The sequence below is a fragment of the Zeus faber genome (genome assembly GCF_960531495.2).
Source record: "Zeus faber genome assembly, chromosome: 6".
NCBI lineage: Eukaryota > Metazoa > Chordata > Actinopteri > Zeiformes > Zeidae > Zeus > Zeus faber.
Window position 1 is genome coordinate 2,695,584 of NC_137201.1, and position 20,902 is coordinate 2,716,485.

Consider the following 20,902-nt stretch of genomic DNA (forward strand, 5'->3'; position numbering starts at 1 on the left):
GGAATAGAGAAGTTTTCCTGCCCCGATATCGGAGGCTCTTTCAGGGAATCCTTCACAGAGTTTTACCTTTTATGAAAAGGCTCTTCTACTTCCTGGCCATTACACACTCCTCTCTGATGGCCGGTCTCAAAAAGTCCTTATCGCTGTTTTCATAATAATAAACAGGCCCATCCATAATCATTATGTCTCATAGGCATACGACCTACACAGCTCAGTGGGAGTGTGCGTGTGTGTACAAACTGGTACGTGCCTGTATTTGTGCCTGGGTTCTGTGTCCGTAGATGTGTATATGTATGTATGTGTGTGTGTGTGTGTGTGTGTGCACGCACACTTCCACGCGACCTAGGAAAAGGACTGTCTGTGCGTCACGTTTTTTAATAAACAAATGGGTCATAAACATCGCTGCCAAACGGTGGTTATTAAAGCCCTAATAATGGGCCGCGCGTCGCCTGTCAAGTCTGGGCAACTTTATCTGCTCAACGTACGCGCCGAACGTAATTTAAACGCGACACAAATTTGGCGAGGCGGGATGTGAGCTACATCACGTTTCTATTTCTCAAAACTCTGCCAAACAAGAAGACAGGGGTTCGTCGGCGCAACAGGAGGACAGAAAAAAATGAAAGCAGCGACTCAGCTGAGATGAGATAAAAGTGACATAAGGTTTTGCTTTATTAATAATCAACCTGGGTGATCATTTTTTTCTTGTGCCAGCTTTCAGCGTGGTGGGTTTCAAACAATTCAAAAGAACAGCAAGTACCACCTTTATACTGTCTGTATTACATTTATTTCTGTTGGTTGACTGAAACATGAACAAATTCACCATGAAAACTGTTCTGGAATCAGTCCAAGCACAAACAGCTGTATGAATATCATCATGTATTTACTCACAGTGTGATCAATACATGTGAAATCAATACAGTGCAGCACACTTTGTCAGAAACATCTGAATCTGATAATATCTGTAACTGTAACTCACATGTGCATTTACAGGAAGTCATAAAGCTTCCAAAATCCATTTAACCCTAGAACAGTATGTTTGGATAAGTGAACAGTTAAGAAAAACTAATAGTTAAAATTGCTGATAGTTAAACGAATATGTAGCAGTTCCGCCTGCAACACGCCACCCAAGTGGCGTTTTCAGGGCCCTCCGGCACAGAGACATTTAGACGACATTGGGTTGTAAACACCACTTTATTGTAGCGAGGAGGCTAGGTGGAATTAGCCAGGAACAGATGGAACATGTCATGACAGGGCTCCTATCCTGAGTGAGTGTGAAGATGGGGGTTTTATCCTGTTGCTCGTTAGCCCAACCAATGAACAACAGGTATGCAGCCACCCTGACCCAATCACCTAGATCCAGGTCAGGTGTGGCTGCTCATCCCATCTCCATACCACATATTAATTTCACTTTTTTTCAATAAAATTAATAAAATAATTTCACCTGTTTTTACCATACAGATAAAAGAACAATACACAGTGAACACATGTGGAGCAAACATGAATTAAAAGTAATTTAAAAAGTGAGAGAGCCACATCAAACAATTAATAAAGAGGACTCTGGGTAGGCTTTGGAGTCTTAGTCTTAGGGCTGGAAAGTTACTCACAACCCCGCCTAACAGCCGAAAATAACTGTCTAAAGTGACGTCTAAAGTTGGTGTAAATCAGTCATATCCAATCTTAACCTTTTTTTTTAGCAGGAACATCATATAAAACAAAGCTGTACAAACTGGTTTACTGTTTGATTGAAACAGTTTTCATAGGTCACAAATTATTCCCTATTACTGTAGGATGTTAATTTGTACCCTCCGCCTGAAACGACACTACCCAAATTGATTCAGTAATACCTCTCCAACTAAATGGATTATTTTGGCTCTTTTGATACCGGATGAGTTAGAAACTATGGATCCATTGCAAGTACACACATTCCACATATTTCAGTAACTGGAGATGGAACATAGCAAGGATTCATATTTTTATCCTCACATAGAATATTTCCTAAATGACAAAGGCAAAAACAACATTATTACCAAGATCCCATTAAGAACTATGCATCTAAATCTCTTCTCCCACTCCTTGACTACAATTGTGCTTCATGGCAGAGACACCATGCCCAATAATTTTAAAGAGGTTTGGGTAGAGGCTTACCCTGGTGGTCTCCAAATTTAGGCATTTGCATACCCAAAGTGTGCATAAATGCAATCACAGAGAGAGGAGGGTTTGTCAAGTAGGTTGAGGAAAGAGACAATATTAGCTCCTATATCGTAGGTGGTTGATTTTGGTGTGAAGATAGTCCCTCATTTGCATAGCACAGCATGTTCTCATGCAAATTCCACACAGCGCAGCCCGTACTCATGATATTTTACATTAAAAAACATTTGTTAATGCAGGGTTATTTTGCACTGTTTCCACTTGGCACATTTAAGAGCCAGCTCCACCTACAGGACACATTATGATGGCCTGTGCGTAGTCGGAAGCCACTGTATTAGCGTGTCCCGCTGTGGTTGCAACCGCACATTTCTTCTGTTTTTTGATCCCTGAAAGCTGTGGTGGGCTCACAATATGCACAAAGTGAGTCATGGGATGCAGATCATAATTTCAGGATACCCATGTGAGTCATGTCAACTGTGATTCAGATTAAAGGATGGATTCTCTTTTTTTTTTTTCCTGCGCAGTGCTTTATTAAAATGTTGGTTCCCATCATTTATAACAGTTTATAGCCCAACCTTGCTGAGAGGTTTTCTATTGAGAAATGTAACTCTGTGCTGCAGCTTCTCACACTGCTCACTCTTCTCTCACAGCTTTTATGCAGTCCAATGTGTGCCACATGTTTTAATTTTATGATCATGTTTTAAGTTACAGTTACATCACATTTTACTAACTTTTTGCAATTGCTGCAGCGCATAATGTTGGCTACATATGGAGATAGATTGGTCTCACAAAAACATTTTGCAAATTTGGATTTGTTTTTACACACATTGACTTCCATTTTACACACACAGAGCTTTCAGACAGATCTTCCCCCATTCCGAACGAAAATCCACATGTATCACTCGACTATTTTTTGATAGCATGTGATCTTTCTGCAGTTCAAAGTAAGACCACGCAGTCCTAGCAGGATATATGTAGGTATGTGGAAATAGGAATATGTAATATGTACAATAGGTATTTAGAGATACATCTATGTAGTACATTATATTAGACTATATTACAGCAGAAGAATAGTTTCAGAATTAAAAAATCAAGAGGGTTTTTTGTTTTTTGTTACACAGGGATTACAGATTACTTACTTTTACTGGGAGGCCAGTGGTCATCTGGCCCAGGGACAGTCAAGGGTAGTTGTTCCTGTTATCCACAGTCTTCTAAACGAATATCAGATGGAACACTTAAAGGCGACCATTGACCCAATGTTACTGTCAGGTTCATTTGGCAAAGGCATTTACCTGAACACCTTACAGTTGATGCACGTCACCATGGGGAACTGAGGCGAATGGATCCTCTAAATTTTTGGATCCTCATCCTACTAAATAAAATGTGATAATCAAAGTTTTCTTTTAAATTTCATTTTATCCCAAGAATATAATGTTCCTAACATTTATTATTTAATATTACCAAAAACGATTTACTATTGCCACCCGCAAGACTCCTACACATGATACTGTAGCGTGTTGGGGAATAGAGGTAGGGCGGAGATTTCCCAGCATGCCTAGTTATTGTGTGTTTTGGGGTTGTCGGCGAAAGGGATTGTTTTATGTGTTCTTAGTTACAGTAATGTTAATTGTTATGCTGTTGTTAGTGTTAGTTAGCCAGATTGTTAATACTTTTATGTGTTGTGATTATGTTATGATTGTTGCACCAGGAGTGAGGGTGTGTGTCGTTAGTGACCTGCCTGCCGCGATAACCGTGCAGTGGTACAAATGGTTGAGCACTCTGATGAATAAAAATTGCGCTTTGTTGTGAAATCAAATCTTCTGCTTGCTAGAAGAAGCCCTAGCTTGCTATGATACCTTAACATAGCTGCCATTGAGAATTGTTTTGGCTGTTAATGTGTAATGGTAACAGCCAATTGAAGGCAACATACAACTGAGTAATCTGAAAACACTTTTCCATCCATACAACTTTTATTATAAATATCCAGTCAAAAACATAGCTCAAAACATTGTTACACTTATGGATGGAGACTTTAGACTCAGTGTCATATTTTAGAAAATAAGTTTATTCTGAAAATAATCAATGCAAAATAAAAGTTGGCTGGCTCTTAGTGGCTGTACAGGAATAAAGATAACTGCCAAATGATTATACATGTAGAAATGTACCAATGCTGAAACACATGAACTGAATGATTACAATAAACACATTGCTAAGTAAAACAAATTACTCAAGTTATCTCTTTACGGGTTGGATGGCTATGAATTCTGATCTATTTACAGTGTATCTTAATCATACAGGGTATAAAATCCTGCATCCTGCTTTTGTTCCCCCAACTAACAATGAACAATGAAATTACATTATGACATTTCTAAACAAAAGCAACTATCAACACCAACAGCCATACTTTCAAAGACCTTAACCAGGGTGCTGGCATTTGTTACATCGAACAGTTAACTTAGCCTAACTGAAACAATGTAACCTGACTCAATGCGGTGCAGTTCTACACACATTATGCCTACACTAGTAAGGGAACACAGAACAAATGAAAAAACACGTATGCGTCGCGTCACTTGACGATCCGTCAACTTCATCTGTGTCCGTCTTCACTCTGTCGCGTAAAAAGCATTATCAAGACTTTAAACTTCAAATTGTGAAATTTCTCAACTTTCAACGGGAAAGTGAATTACTTTGCTCTCATTTTCCAACATTGACTTTTAATTGTATTCGCATTTGGAGTCTATATATTAATGCAGTTGGGTTGGTTCGTGAGTTCAGCGTTTATTGTTTATATTTCACTCATCAGCTTCACCCATCATCCAATGTGAATGGAGCTTATAACGCCTTCTGCATCCTGCTCAACAAGGCTGCCAAGCTCTCCATCCCAAGAGGCCGCAGGGACCCACATGTACCTTGCTGGGATAAAGACTGTGAGAAACTGTACAAGGAGAACCTGAATGCCACCGACACTGACCAACGCTCTCTCCGTGGTGACCAACTGCTGGACCTTCTCGGGCAGAAGAGAAAGGTTAGATGGGTGGAGGAAGTAAACAACATCAACTTCACACATTCTAGTCGTAGGGCCTGGAATACGATCAACCGGCAAACTGGGCGAAGTTGCCCAGCTAGACCATGCCCCGTAGCAGCGAATGCGATAGCCTCTGTACTTGCTGATATCGGCAGATGGAAAGACCGCTCATCTGAGGCAAAAGCCTTCACCAGAGAAGTAGTCGCAGACATCAGGAAACTCACCAGGACAGTTCCTCAATCCAGCCCCCTTTCCCAGCCGATTTTGTCAGAATAAATCGTTGCAGCGCTGAAATCCCTCAAGGTAAATAAGGCTCCTGGAAACGATAACATCCATACTGAGTTCCTGAAGAACATGAAACATGAGTCACTGACCTGGGTCCAGCTTTTCCTCTCCAACTGCCTAGAAAACCTGACCATACCATCCAAATGGAAACAGGCTAAGGTGCTGGCCATACTCAAGCCAACTAAAACACCAGATGAACCAAAGAACTACCGCCGTACCCCTCCTGTCACATATTTACAAACTACTTGAGAGGGTCATTCTATCAAGAATAAACAACATCATTGAAGAGAGTCGGAGAGTGCTCGCTATACACCTACGCCGACGACTCAACCATTGGATTTGGTGACAAAGCCTTTAGTGTGATTGAGAATGCCCTTGAAAAAGATCTCTCGCTACTGAGCAGGTACTTCCACAAATGGCATCTCAAGCTAAGCCTGCCCAAGACAGTTTGCTCAGTGTTCCATCTTGCCAATCGATGTGCGAATCCCATGCTGAACATCACACTCGACGGCACCATCGTCAGGCATGACCCCAACCCTAAATATCTCGGTGTCACACTTGACCGTAGCCTCACCTTCAAGCCACACATCCAACAAGTTGCTGCCAAGACCGCTGCCCGTGTAAACCTCCTGAAGAGACTGGCTGGCACTGGATGAGGTGCAAACTTCACCACCCTGCGCACCTCTACCCTTGCCCTCGCATACTCCACGGCTGAGTATGCCCCCCCTGCATGGAGTCACAGCAGCCATACAGCCTGTGTTGATGCTGTGCTTAACACCGCCATGAGGCTAATTAGTGGTGCCCTGCCATCAACCCCTGTCGAGTTTCTCCCCATACTGTCTGGCATTCCTCCTCCAGAGCTCCGTCGTAACTTCCTGACCTTGAAGCTGGCCTGAAGGAGTGCAGATGAGCCAACAAGCCTGATCCCCCCGCCTGCTGAATATGGCCACCAGAGACTCAAACGCAGACACTTCTCTACCGAAGCTAGGAGACTCCTTACCACAAGCCCTCCACACCCTGGATGGATCCTTGACTGCTGGAACAAGCAATGGTCCGAGTCAACCTCCACGTTGAGGAAGTTCATCAACTCCCCTTCAACCAATCCACCTGGGTGTGACCTACCACGGAATGCCTGGGTCAACCTCAACAGACTTAGCTCTGGAGTAGCAAAGACCCAAACCTATTTGCATATGATTGGAGTGTCTGCCACAAATCTCTGTGAATGCGGAAAACCACAGACTGTTGAACACATCCTTGATGAATGCCCAATCTTCAAATCACCACATGGAGTCAGTGGCCTCATTGAACTGGATGATGATACCACTTCTTGGCTAATGTTCCAATTGCCTGTGTAGCCCTACACAAACGAACGAACGAACAAACTCATCAGCTTCTGGCGTGAATACGTGTTTTATTGCTGAAATGAGTAATAATCTTTAAATACATCGCGCCTATTAACAGGAGGAATGCGGTGCCGGTTTTTCTCCGTGGGTCTGAGGGAGAAACCGGGAATGGCAGCGGTGTATTAAACAGAGGAGGATGAAGGAGATTTCCACATTCTATATATGTGTATTTATTGAGCTGAGTTTCTGTCATAAAGTGTTTTCTGATTATTTTTTGTTGTCAGTTATTTGTTGTTAAATGAAGAAAAACGTGCACTGGATATATTCTTGTACATTTGATAAAACATATTAAGATCTTAATAGCTTAATAAATTGACAGATTTCTCCACTACAAAAATCTATTGCTTGACAAGTCAGTTTGACGAGAGCCCACACGTAGTGACTCCAAGCAGCAAGGAGACTGTCCCGCTTCTGTGTTGGCGACAGGTACGGTATACCAGACGATTACAGTTTATTAAACTACTACACAAGTATAAAGTCAAATATAAAGTGTGTTCCTGAGCTTCCTAAACAAACGTGAGGGGTATAGGAGCCTCGCGTCATGCCACTTTCTCAATACTTTCGCGAAGCTGACGCTTCTGCTCAGTGTGACCTTCCACACTGATTAACATTAACAACATGTCATGAAAGCTGCACGGCAACACTTCAGAAATGCTGCCGTGTTAAGCAATGTGGAAGATCACACCGAGCAGAAGCGTCGTGAACGCGTCGTGAAAGCGGCATGACGCGATGCTCTTAAACCCCTCACGTTTTTTTAAGGACTCACCTCTATTTTTCCGAGCGCAAAGCGTAAACTGGAGTGGAGATTCCAATAGCAGTCCATTCAAAAGATGTATTTGGTGAAAATATTAAATTTCCAAGCCTGGTATGCATCAACCACACACACACGCACGCACGCACACACACACACACATATATATATATATATTATTATTATTATTATTATTTTATTTTATTTTATTTTGTTTTTACTATATATATATATATATATATTTATATTGCTGATATTATATATTGTCCATACATTTTCCCCCACAACAAATTAAACTTAAGATTATACTTCATACCGTGCCAGTGGATGCGGGACGGCCTCCTTGCTGCTTTGAGTCACTATGTGCTTGCTCCAGTCGAACTGATTCGTCAAACAATAGATTTTTGTAGTAGAGAAATGTCAATTTATTTATAGGCTATTATTAAGTTATTAATGTTTTATCGAACGTACAACAATATATCCATTGCATGATTTTCTTCATATAACAACAAACTAACTTATAACAAAAATAATCAGAAAACACTTTATAACAGAAACCGCTCAATAAATACACATATATAGAATGTGGAAATCTCTTGCATCCTCCTCTGGTTAATGGGACGAACCCACTGCTGCCGTCCCCGGCTTCTCCCTGGGACCCACGGAGAAGAACCGGCACCGCCTTCCTCCTGTTAATAGGCGCGATGGATTTAAAGATGATAACTCATTTCAGCGATAAAACACCTTGTATTAATTTATTCCATCAATAAAATGTGTTGTATTTAAGCCAGAAGTGGATATATGAAATATTAACAATAAACGCTAAACTCACGAACTAATCCAACTGCGTTCATAAACAGACTCCAAATGTGAATAAACTGAAAAGTAAATGGTTCAAAAGTAAGGCAAAGATTCATATAATTCACCTGCGTGTTGAAAGTTGAGAAATTTCACAATTTGAAGTTTGAAGTCTCGAGAATGCTGTTTACGCGACAGAGTGAAGACGGACCCAGATGAGGTTGACGGATCGTCAAGCGACGCAACGCTTTTCGCATCGCTGAGGTGACGCTGACGGTGTGGCTCTCTATAGCTCCAGTATGAAGCAGCAAAACCCCCTGTTTCTACTCTCTTCCCTACTGTGGAGAATGCCAAAAGACCTTATTTGTAGAAGTACAAACAAGTCAATAAACCCTTGGAAGACCTGATGTAATGCACGATTTGCAACCTATTTCCCCTGTTATAACATATCAAGACTTTCTGACGCTTGCGATTTAACAGCATGCCCCATTGGACAGCGTAGGAGCAAAGTGAGATGTTGTCTGTTAAAATTGGTTTGAATTACTGTGTACCTATGTTGTGAGGTTTATTGTGAGTTCGCCATGATCTACAAGGTGTACTGCCAACTTTATGTAACAGATTATCGTTAAACATGAACCTGAGACAAAAAATGAGATGAAGTTAAAAGCAGCCTTCTCAGTTTGATCGCGCCCATAATTGCTCGCAGGGTCAACCGTGAATGGGAGACCCAATTCTCTTTCATCTTCACAGTGGCACAGATTGACAACCTATGCTGTACACTCGGTTTGGTAATTACAGATTTATATCCTACATTACATATGCTGCGGCGGCAACGTCATTTCCCTGCAGCGATCAAATCATTTCAATTTCATTGAATCCCATCTCTTTGTGTCCTGTTTGCTAACCGGCTTGATTGTATTCCTGATTCTGTTCTGACACATACTACCATCTTTGAGAAACCAGTAAGGCAGATTTACGGCATTAACGTAATTAACAAGCACATTCATGGTTCTCCTTCTTTGTTTGGTGCGGTGCGTATCAGTGTTGGGTTTACTTAATATTTAACTGAGAAAAAAAACTAAATATATCTACAAATCAGTAATATTTTACACAAACATCTGGTGATTTTTGGGATGAAAGAGTAAAATATATAAATAGAGCAAAGTTGTCCTTTTTATTTACAAAGTGTACAGATATTTTCTAAATTTCAAAACTTTTTGGTAAAAAGAATTGTAGTACATTTTTAGAAAATACTGATTTCTCTGTTTCATCCTACTTGAATCCACTCCTACTTTATTATATTTTGAATTTGTTTTATTTAAACCCCTCCAGAAATAAAGGCATATGATGTATGTCCAATAGACATATTGCAGTATATAATACAGTGTACTGTAATAAAGTTCTTGAAAAAAGAGACTTATATATACACAGTATACATTTAAACATCCAATACTATTTTGGATCTGTAACTTCACCGTTAACTGTAATTAATGAAGTGGGAGCCATAACGTTTTGAATATGAATTTGATAATACATAATAAACATAAAGGGAAGAAAAAAATATGGTTCTGTTGACCAGTGAGTTTAGGACAAACAAGGTTCTATTCTCTGCAAAGTGGATGGATTCTCTAAAATGGAAATGGATGCAGTTCAGCACCAGAAAAAAAAGGTTAAATATATATACTGTTTATATATGTATATATATATATATATATATATATATATATATATATATATATATATATATATATATATATATTATACATAAACATTAACACACCGAACCAATGATTTTTCCCAAATATACTGCACAAGCTGGTATCGAGTGTATGGCCGTAACAATCACAGCAACCTATCGTCCTCTGGAGTCCTGCCCAAGAGGAATTTTTATCAGCCCTGGTTTGAAATATTCACCGTCCAAGTGCTGCATTTACATCACATACTCCCATTTCTGGGCTGCCAGCCAGCTCCGCTTATCAATTCACAAGGGTAATGGCCGCCATTGTTATATATATATATATATATATATATATATATATATATATATATATATATATATATATATATATATATATATATATATATATATATATTTATATATATATATATTTATATGTAAATATATATATATATGTTAAAAAAAAAAAAAAAAAAAAAATATATATATATATATATATATATATATATAGTTATCGGATGTTGATGTCCAACAGAGGAAAGTATTGAAGGAAAATAATGCATACTTGCCGGTGCTTTCCAAAGGCAAGTAATTATGCTTTCACTTGCCAAAAAAAGGCTTCTCCTCTGCCCAAAACAAATTATTACAAATTACCCATGTTATTGGTGCCCCTCGAACTGATGAAATAACATTGGGACACAAGACTATACAGAGAGTAGTTCGTCCCATGATATGGGGGAGGGTTGACGAAAAACGTTTTAAAATGCCATTGAAAAGAGCTATTGTAGTACTTTTGAGTTACGGATGGTGGTGTTAGGTTGCTCTTATGCGCTACAGAGAAAATCATTGAGGGGCAAATTCACAAAAGGATTGCGCGGCTTTTGCGGTGCAAATAACAGACAAAGTTAGCGTCTAATTCACAAAGCACCCGCAAACGCTTAAATGCACCGCTAACTGCGTTACCATGCAGATAGTGTCTCAGTGTGCCGGTGCTATTTGCGCGTATTTAAATGATGTATTAGTCATGCATTTGGTGCAAAATTCGCCCCTTTCTAAGCAAATGAGCCTTGTTGCAAATAGCTCGGATCCCATTTTTTTGTTTGGCTCTTCATATTCTTTTTTAAATGTGGCCAATATCACACAGCATGTTGATAAAGGCAGGCAAATGCATTGCAACCCTGCACGGTCCGCGACACGGTGGCTGTCAGGCAGCTTGGCTTGACTCAAACTCGCGGATGAAATCTTTAAATCAAGACGGGGGTACGATGCTTTTTATGTTTTGGTCAATAAGGAAATTTAGTCAAATAAAATAAAAACACAATGTGCGCAAATTGCACTCCGATCACTCCCTTAGACGACACGCACACACACACGCTATCCGGGTCGGTCTATTTATTTTCCCTTCCCGTGCTGTATATGCACTGTATGCGGTGGCAAGTGGTGTGAGCGGCCGCTGCACCTGGCCCTTCTCTCTGGTGCCGAAGTCGGGAGCTGAACCGATCGTTTGAATTTTTATTTTTTATTTTGAGTCCCGGGTCCGTGAACATTTTGTGCGCTGCGGTCCAGTCCGTCATAATAAAAAGGTCGGGAACCCCTGCTCTAGAGTGACATAAAAGTTGCATGAATTCCGATTTGACTGTTCAGACTGGGGTCACATTGCAAAAAATCTGACCTGTATCAGATGTAGGACCACATATGGACGTGGCCCATATCGCCCATATCTGAATTGAAAAGATCAGATTGTAAAAATGAATTGATCATGAAAAAGCAGATCTGACTCACATATGAGCAAATAAATCGGATTTTGGTCACCTTGGCCTGAAGTATGAATGTAGCTTTAGAGTAACACTATTACCGTCTGCTGGGAGCTGGTGGTAAATGCCAAAAACCGACCAAACCAATCTCAAGCAAAAATAAAATTAAAATTAAAAACGCACAATGGTCTTCAGAGAGTTGTTGCAACTGAAGTGCATTTATAAGGGGTGTCAGGTCCAGACTTTCCAGTGAACTGTAAATCACATTTTTACATTACTATAATAATTATTATTACTGTCACAGCATCTCTAGATAGAGGAAGAGGGTAGCAGTCCGTGGTTTTCAAAGCGTTCTCCAAAAGTTGTTTGAAACTTTGATTACTTTTTTGTACCAAAAAGGCATTACAAACATTGACAAAAACTGTTCCATAATTCCTATTAAACTCAAAAGGTAATGCATTTCTCAACCTGAGTAATATAGTATAGTATATACTGTTGTAATCAATATAATGAGTCAATATAATAGTAATCAATTAATACTATGATTATACATGAGCATACTATAGTTTGTATCATAGTATTCATATAGACTGATACTGTGCACTGTGTACTGTGCATAATTTTGACTAATGTACGAACTTATACAAACTAACCTGGTCACACTATTTTCAAAGTATTACTATACTTAGACAAGACCTCAATGTTCATCTTGAAAAAGGTTTCCTGTTGGACCTGTATGGATTTGTCAATTTCATCTGCATAATGAAGAATCAATGCCAAAAAGAAAATATATCTAGGAAAAAAAGTAGTTACCTGCCAATGGGGTGAGGAAAATTTCACTTTCGATTTTCTAAAACATTAGTAAATATCTGGTGTGGTCAAAACGTTTATTTAAAAAAGAGAAGAATGTCTTGAAATGTTCTACTCTTCAAAGTGGAGAGAATAAAAAGTCCCCCGTTCTCTTTAAAATGTTACTCATTTCAATTAAAGAAGTGCCCAGAATAAGCTTGTTGAAGACGTATTTTCCTCCAAGATAGCCGAACATTTTTAGGCATGCAATTCTTTACCAGTCGATTCATCTCAAAAAAGAAAATAACAAAAAGCACTGTAGCTGCACGTACTGCAACTTCAGAGCACCAACTTCTCCAACTACAACTCAAAATGGAACAACATGGAATCCGAGATCAGAATGTCACGCACGGTAATACGACGAGCGCTTGTTGTTGTATGGTGGCTGTGGCTGTTTACCATCGGTGAGGGTTTTGTCGGCCAACAAACAGAAATGCAAGAAGTCCCACACACACACACACACACACACACACACACACACACACACACACACACACACACACACACACACACACAGACACACACACACACACACAAACTGGATCAATAGAGAATTTGATGAGAACAGCACATTGGGTTGACAACCGCTGTAGAGGAGAAGCACCGTGGACAAACCGCAAGTCTGTCGACAGTAAAAGTTTTATATTACGCTCTAGATTTACGGTTTGTTTATATCTACTGTTAGGAGTTTAAATACCTGGCAGACAGTTCCGGGAGGCGCTTTTCTGCAGTCCTTCTGAATTTCTACAGAGATTTGACCTATAATGTCATCAGATTTTTAAGTCCTGAGACTAGATGAAGAGAATACAATTAAGAAAAAAAACAAGTTTTTACTAATTTATTGAGCATAATTATCCAAGGATATATGACTATGTTAGACATACTATGTATGTGAATGGGTGTATGAAAGTATGTGAATGGGTTGAGAAAATTTCCTGAACCACTGTACTGTAAATATTTCTGCTCTCCTTGTTGTTTCAGGACAAAACTTTTTAACAGGGTTTAGGTCAAAATACAGTGAAACCTCATTTATACAAATAGTTTGAGAGGCTGTGCATGCCGAAACATGAATGAATATACATTTATACTGTTCCCAGACAAATTCTCTTTGACTTTGGCATGTTATTTTTTTTCTCACAAACCCTCTTCATCTTTCCCCACCTTCCCGCCTTTGTTTTTGTCTCACTGTCTCCAGTTCCTCCCTTCATCAGGGTCCTGAAAGAGCCAGACCGCCGCCATGACACCTGCATCATGTTCACCGTGCGGGGCTCCCCCCACCCAACCCTCCGGTGGTTCCACAAAGACAAGGTGGGCCTGCTCAGTCTGAATGAAAACTGCAAAATTCAATGAAGCTGCTCATTATCTCCAATTGTAGCTCATTCAGAAATGCATTATGTTTACATTAGTGCTGTAAAATGATTGAACTAATTAATCACAGTTAATCACATGATATTGGTGCGATTAATCACGATTCATTGCAATTTTTGAATTTAGACAAATTTGACCCGAGAGGAAGATTTTTCTGTTCATGAAGCAGTGCATCAAGTTAAAACATATAGAAATACAAAATAATCTTCATCAAAATGTATTCAATGCAATTTTCCCACCAAAAACAAGCTGCTGTCGTTCTCTTATTCCTTTGCACAAAAAATAATGCACTAGGTTATTATAATAAATTCAATATGTGAACTTTTTTATGGCAACTAAGTATGCACCAGTGAAGATATTGTTATTGGGTAGTGAGTTTCATGCTTTGCGAATGTAATCACACTTGTAAACAAAAGTTTGGATCCTTTAACCTGACGCTGACACAACGTGACATTGTCAGATTGTGTTTTTGCTCAAACAACATAGTGGATGCATCAATAACTTACTCAAAACTCTACTTGGTACTTGGTAACAAGATAACTTTAAATTGCGTTAAATATTATTATCGGCGTTGCCCAATGAAGTCACGAGATAAGTGTCAAAAATGTTTGTCAACATTTTGACAATATAATAAGGTTGATATGATCACATGTTCGTCATCAAACCCCTGTCCTGGGAATTTGCTCCAAAAGGAAGTGGTATCTGTTGTTCCTCCAGAAGAGAGGGGCATCGGTGTCTACTCCGCTTCCCTCTATTCCACCTTAACTCTACTATACCTTTACTCTACCTCCCTCTGCTCTACCCCTTTTCTATTCCACCTCTACTATACATCCACCTGCTCATCCTCCACTCTATTTTTATTTTACCTCCCTCTACCTTTCCCCAGAAGAGATGGACAAGAGGAGGTAGAGTAGCATAGAGGAAGGTTCCTCTACTCTCCCTAGTCTACCTCCCCTCCTCTTTTCCAGAATAGAATGGACAAGGATGTCTCCTCTCCCTCATCTATTGCTCTGTTCTCTATGCCACCTATTCCTCTACTCTACCTCTATTCTACCTCCCCCTACTCTCTTCCTCCAGAAGTGAGGGACAGGGGTGTCTACTCTACTTCTGCTCTACCTCTACTCTACTTCCATCTGTTGCTCAACCGCTACTCTACCTCTGTATATTCAACCTCGACTGCACCCTAAATCGACCTCTACTCGAGAGGGAACTGAGGAGGGAATGGTATTGACGAAAATGTAGGATACGATTTGATTGTTTTATTTTTTTTAATGCTTTGCGATAGAAAGATGTAATACAATACAACAACGCACAATTTTTTTCCATTGGTTCAAGTTTTCCTAAGTGTCCATATGTAATGGTAATTATGAGACTATTGCCGTTTCTCAATACCAAGTACGCAAAGTCCGGACTTGCAGACTTGGTAGTTCAGACTTGACAAGTTCGACTTGGAGTACAGACTCCCGAGAACGGGAGGACGCAGGAAGGTCATGGTGAGAAATGCATTCTGGGATACTTGGCTGTCCCGAGTCCACACAAGTCACCACCGATGCATCCTTGATAAAATGGGCGGAGCAAGTCCGCCAAGTGGCTTGATGCGGACTTTAAATTGGAACAGTACTTGGGCTGCGACTGATGACGTTTCACAAGTCCACAAGAACACAAGTACAGACAAGAACACAGATTGAGAAAGGGCCAATATGAGTCAATTCTGAGTGTGTGCAGGCTGGACTATAACTGGCAGAAAATAATACTGCCACACAGGAAGCGATGCCGTTTAGATATTATAAATATATGAACTCAGTTCAGTGAACACAGTTACTCCTGTAGCAGATTGAACGTCAGATTTAACAAGCGACTTTCAAAGACATCGGTTTTCAAAGAAAATGGTAGTGCTGCATTTGGCGGATGGAAGGCAGTTACAGACATCAACAAATGCTGATGATGTGTAGGTGGTTTGTATGGGAAAGCGTGTTGCTTCATGCTTGCAAAAATGCCAACCGACTTTCACCTCGCTCAAAACTTTAGCTGCGTCAAACTTTTCTGACCCTTGCCGTTACTCCCCCTAACAGGAGATTCCCCAGAATGATTTTGTGCGCACAGAAATGGACATCTACCAGGACTACCTGGAGGGCTGCCTCATGTTCAAGAACCCCACACATTACAACAACGGGAACTACACCCTGCAGGCCAGCAACTTCCTTGGAGTGGACACCAAGACTGTGTACGGCCACTTCCTGGACAGACCGTTCACAGGTAGGTTCAGGACAGTTCAGGGTTCGGGAAAGGGTGCTGTGAGCAATACCATTTAGCAAAAGCTTTCTCCAGAGGGAAGCGACTGGCGGAGAAGAAATCCTGAGATGTGTGAGACAGGTTTTGACAGCTGGTGCAAGGTGAAATGTCGGTGTAGTCTGCGCCCACGTCCCAAGTCACTTTGGAAGCCATAGCCCCTGTTTTGGCGTGACCCTCCATTTGAGTGCAAGTAAAACACCAGCATGGGATTACTTGATAGAGAAATATCTAGTGTGCAGGGGATTCAAATCCCACTATACAGTGGGGCAAAAAAGTATTTAGTCAGCCACCAATTGTGCAAGTTCTCCCACTTAAAAAGATGAGAGAGGCCTGTAATTTTCATCATAGGTTCACTTCGACTATGAGAGACAGAATGGGGGGAGAGAATCCAGGAAGTCACATTGTAGGATTTTTAATGAATTAATTGGTAAATTCCTCGGTAAAATAAGTATTTGGTCACCTACAAACAAGCAAGATTTCTGGCTTTCACAGACCTGTAACTTTTTCTTTAAGAGGCTCCTCTGTCCTCCACTCGTTACCTGTATTAATGGCACCTGTTTCAACTCGTTATCAGTATAAAAGACACCTGTCCACAACTTCAAACAGTCACACTCCAAACTCCACTATGGCCAAGACCAAAGAGCTGTCAAAGGACACCAGAAACAAAATAATAGACCTGCACCAGGCTGGAAGACTGAATCTGCAATAGGTAAGCAGCTTGTTGTGAAGAAATCAACTGTGGGAGCAATTATTAGAAAATGGAAGACATACAAGACCACTGATAATCTCCCTCGATCTGGGGCTCCACGCAAGATCTCACCCCGTGGGGTCAAAATGATCACAAGAACGATGAGCAAACATCCCAGAACCACACGGGGGGACCTAGTGAATGACCTGCAGAGAGCTGGGACCAAAGTAACAAAGGCTACCATCAGTAACACACTACGCCGCCAGGGACTTCAATCCTGCAGTGCCAGACGTGTCCCCCTGCTTAAGCCAGTACATGTCCAGGCCCGTCTGAAGTTTGCTGGAGAGCATTTGGATGATCCAGAAGAAGATTGGGAGAATGTCATACGGTCAGATGAAACCAAAATATAACTTTTTGGTAAAACGTCAACTTGTCGTGTTTGGAGGAGAAAGAAAGCTGAGTTGCATCCAAAGAGCACCATACCTACTGTGAAGCATGGGGGTGGAAACATCATGCTTTGGGGCTGTTTTTCTGCAAAGGGACCAGGACGACTGATCTGTGTAAAGGAAAGAATGAATGGGGCCATGTATGGTGAGATTTTGAGTGAAAACCTCCTTCCATCAGCAAGGGCATTGAAGATGAAACGTGGCTGGGTCTTTCAGCATGACAATGATCCCAAACACACCGCCCGGGCAACGAAGGAGTGGCTTCGTAAGAAGCATTTCAAGGTCCTGGAGTGGCCTAGCCAGTCTCCTGATCTCAACCCCATAGAAAATCTATGGAGGGAGTTGAAAGTCCGTGTAGCCCAGCGACAGCCCCAAAACATCACTGCTCTAGAGGAGATCTGCATGGAGGAATGGGCAAAAATACCAGCAACAGTGTGTGAAAACCTTGTGAAGACTTACAGAAAACGTTTGATCTCTGTCATTGCAAACAAAGGGTATATAACAAAGTATTGAGATGAACTTTTGTTATTGACCAAATACTTATTTTCCACCATAATTTGCAAATAAATTCTTTAAAAATAAGACAATGTGATTTTCTGGATTTTATTTTCTCATTTTGTCTCTCATAGTTGAGGTATACCTATGATGAAAATAACAGGCCTCTCTCATCTTTTTAAGTGGGAGAACTTGCACAATTGGTGGCTGACTAAATACTTTTTTGCCCTACTATATCTGTAGTTGTAGCCCCATTTTTTTATAGTTGATAACTCTATTATTTTCACGGGTTATTAAAAGAAAAAAGCAATGAAATTTAATGTTTTATATTACCCTGTAAGACTGAAATATGATCACCATGAAACTGATCAAATTATCCACATCATCACATTGACAACCACAAGTCAATTCCTCTTAGTCATCGTCTTAAGGTAGTTTTGGGATCTGTGTTTTGTGACCCCCTCCCCCCCTTTCCTCAATTATAATTACCAATATGGAGTGAAAGGCTGTGTTGTGGGTGTCTCAAATGTTCCAACTGTCTACATTTGACACTGTGCCATGTGTTGCTATGATATGAATACTGTAAATACTTCACCCTTGGCTAGAACAGCTAATAATAAAGGTTTAACATATAGACGGGAGGTGATCATTTACATTTATATTTTACATGTATTCATTTCACAGACGCTTTTGTCCAAAGCGACTTTCATGAGATAATCATGTGAAAAAAAGTGTTGTTTTAGCTTTTATGTTTTTTACAAGCGTTCCCATTTAAAGGTCCTTGGATCTGCCCTGTGCAACACTGACACTGTTCATTTTGTCTGTTTTTTTGTCTCCCTTTCTCCTTCTCTTTTTCTCTCTCCAGACATATATGATTACTATGGTAAGTATTTATATTATCTTGTCGGAATGTGAAATGTCTTCTTTCAGGGTTCTCGATGCTAGTTGTAATCTCCCCTATTAATTTATCTATTACAAAACAAATGACCCTCCTTCCCGCAATGACACAAACATAACTTTATTGACAAAGACAGATGTACAGTTATATGAAGTTCAGAGGGCGACGCCCCCTCACCTGATTAAAATCGTCCTGGAGGTGTATTTATTCTCGTTGGAATATATCAGCATCCGTGTCGTGCGAGGCTCATCCCTGTGTTTCACATACCACACAGTGATTATTTGCAATTTGTTTTTGTGTCACTTAAGCGGCAATTTAAGACAGATTTGGGAATGCATCGTGGTGCATATAAAAAAGAAAAAATTAAGGAGAGGAAAGGAAGGAAATTAAACTTGAATCTGTACTGAAGAGGACTCTGTTGCATTAAAGAGAAATTTCCTGGTGTACATTAGTCACAAAGGTTGAGTTCAAGAAAATTCATACATTGTTTATTTTATTTTAATTCTTTATTTTTGTCTCAATTTCTCAATGTCAATGTTGAATGTAATGTTTCTCTTCAGAAAACATTACAAGATAAAGGCCAAATCCTTCATCTTCTCAAGTAGTTAATTTTTCATTGTTGCGTCAACCAATACAATTCCTTAGTGCGACACCGCCCTGAGTACACACAAACACTTGGGATGCAAAGGTAGAGTGGGCTCACAGTTCGGAATGTATCATGGTTTTGGGTCCATGGCAACGGTGCGGTTTCGGTATTATATTTTAGGAAAAAATAAATAAATTAAATTTTAAGTTAAAAGGTGTAAAACATGTTTTACAGTAGTCAATAACTAGCGTAACACTAGTGTGTGTATGACCGTGGGGGGAGGAGGGAGACGGAGGTTCAAGTTCATTGGTTGGGTGTTATAATTTGCATTTGTTCATCTGATTCGAGGGGAGGTGTCCAGGATAGTGGATAATTCAAATATTAATTTCCATTTCTATTTATTTTTTCATTTATTCATGGATTTATTGATTTATTTATATAATATTTTAATAAACGTTTCAACATAGGCTATCCCTTACATAGAGGGGGAAACATTTGCCGGTGGCAGGAGACGGCAACTTAAACAAACAACAACATAAATCTGTAAAATTTGACAAGAAAAAAGAACAGCTCATCACCCAGCGAGACTCAATCCTACAAAAGAGCCATTCAAAAGATTCGGATCGTTCTTGAACGACCCAACACTAGTGCAAGTGGGAGCTAGTGTCTGAATAGTCTTCTTCTTCTTCTTCTTTGGGCTGCTCCCATAGTAGTGCATAATAAAAAGGGACACGGCGATCCCAGGGGGTTATTTTCCAACTGGACACCTTGATTGATTACACTCGTTACAAAAAAATGTTCTTTGTAATTTTATCTTGTGTTTCTATTAAAAAGGCTGCGTAGCTGCACGTGGTTGAAGAACAATAGACCTCTCGCGCAAAAATAGAGAAATGCCGTGCGGTTCACCACTCACGCACGCCAACGCGTCCGTTGGACTTCTACCGTCATATTGTAATACCGTGGTTCACCTGTGTGGGGCCTACCGAACAGTTTGATAACACACCGAGTACTGTTGCATTCCTAACACACACACACAAACACACACACATACACACATACACACACACACACACACACACACACACACACACACACACTCCTTAATGAAACACTTAATAGCCAAATGACCAGATTGACTTTGATTTTGCATTTCGCATGACCATCTTGTGATGCTGATTCTGCACCAGTATCTTTCTGACTGATTTTTTTGCGACAAAATGATTTCTCATTTCAATTTTTTTTAAGACACTCCGACACCAACCATCACTGTGACTCACAGACCTGAAGAGGATACGTTTGGGGTAGGTGCTGAAATTGAAATTTAAGGGTGTCAGGTGCCAACCTCGAGTGTGGGGCCAAGGGGGTTGGGGATGTTGGACGGTGGGCGTTTGGGGGTCACGAGAATGAAACCTGCACTCTATGGGGAAAATTTGGATCG

The 20,902-nt window shown here is 40.3% G+C and overlaps 1 protein-coding gene across 1 annotated transcript in view; it reads left to right on the plus strand.

The window, feature by feature from the left end:
* Window positions 1–20,902, plus strand: part of ntrk3a (neurotrophic tyrosine kinase, receptor, type 3a) — a gene marked incomplete at both ends in the record, with an annotated part of 251,997 nt that overhangs the window by 135,595 nt on the left and 95,500 nt on the right. Inside the window, 3 exons of the mRNA XM_080002340.1 lie at window positions 13,887–13,999; window positions 16,132–16,315; window positions 20,710–20,765. Coding sequence (XP_079858466.1) covers window positions 13,887–13,999; window positions 16,132–16,315; window positions 20,710–20,765 — 353 coding nt within the window. The remainder of the gene's footprint in view (window positions 1–13,886; window positions 14,000–16,131; window positions 16,316–20,709; window positions 20,766–20,902) is intronic.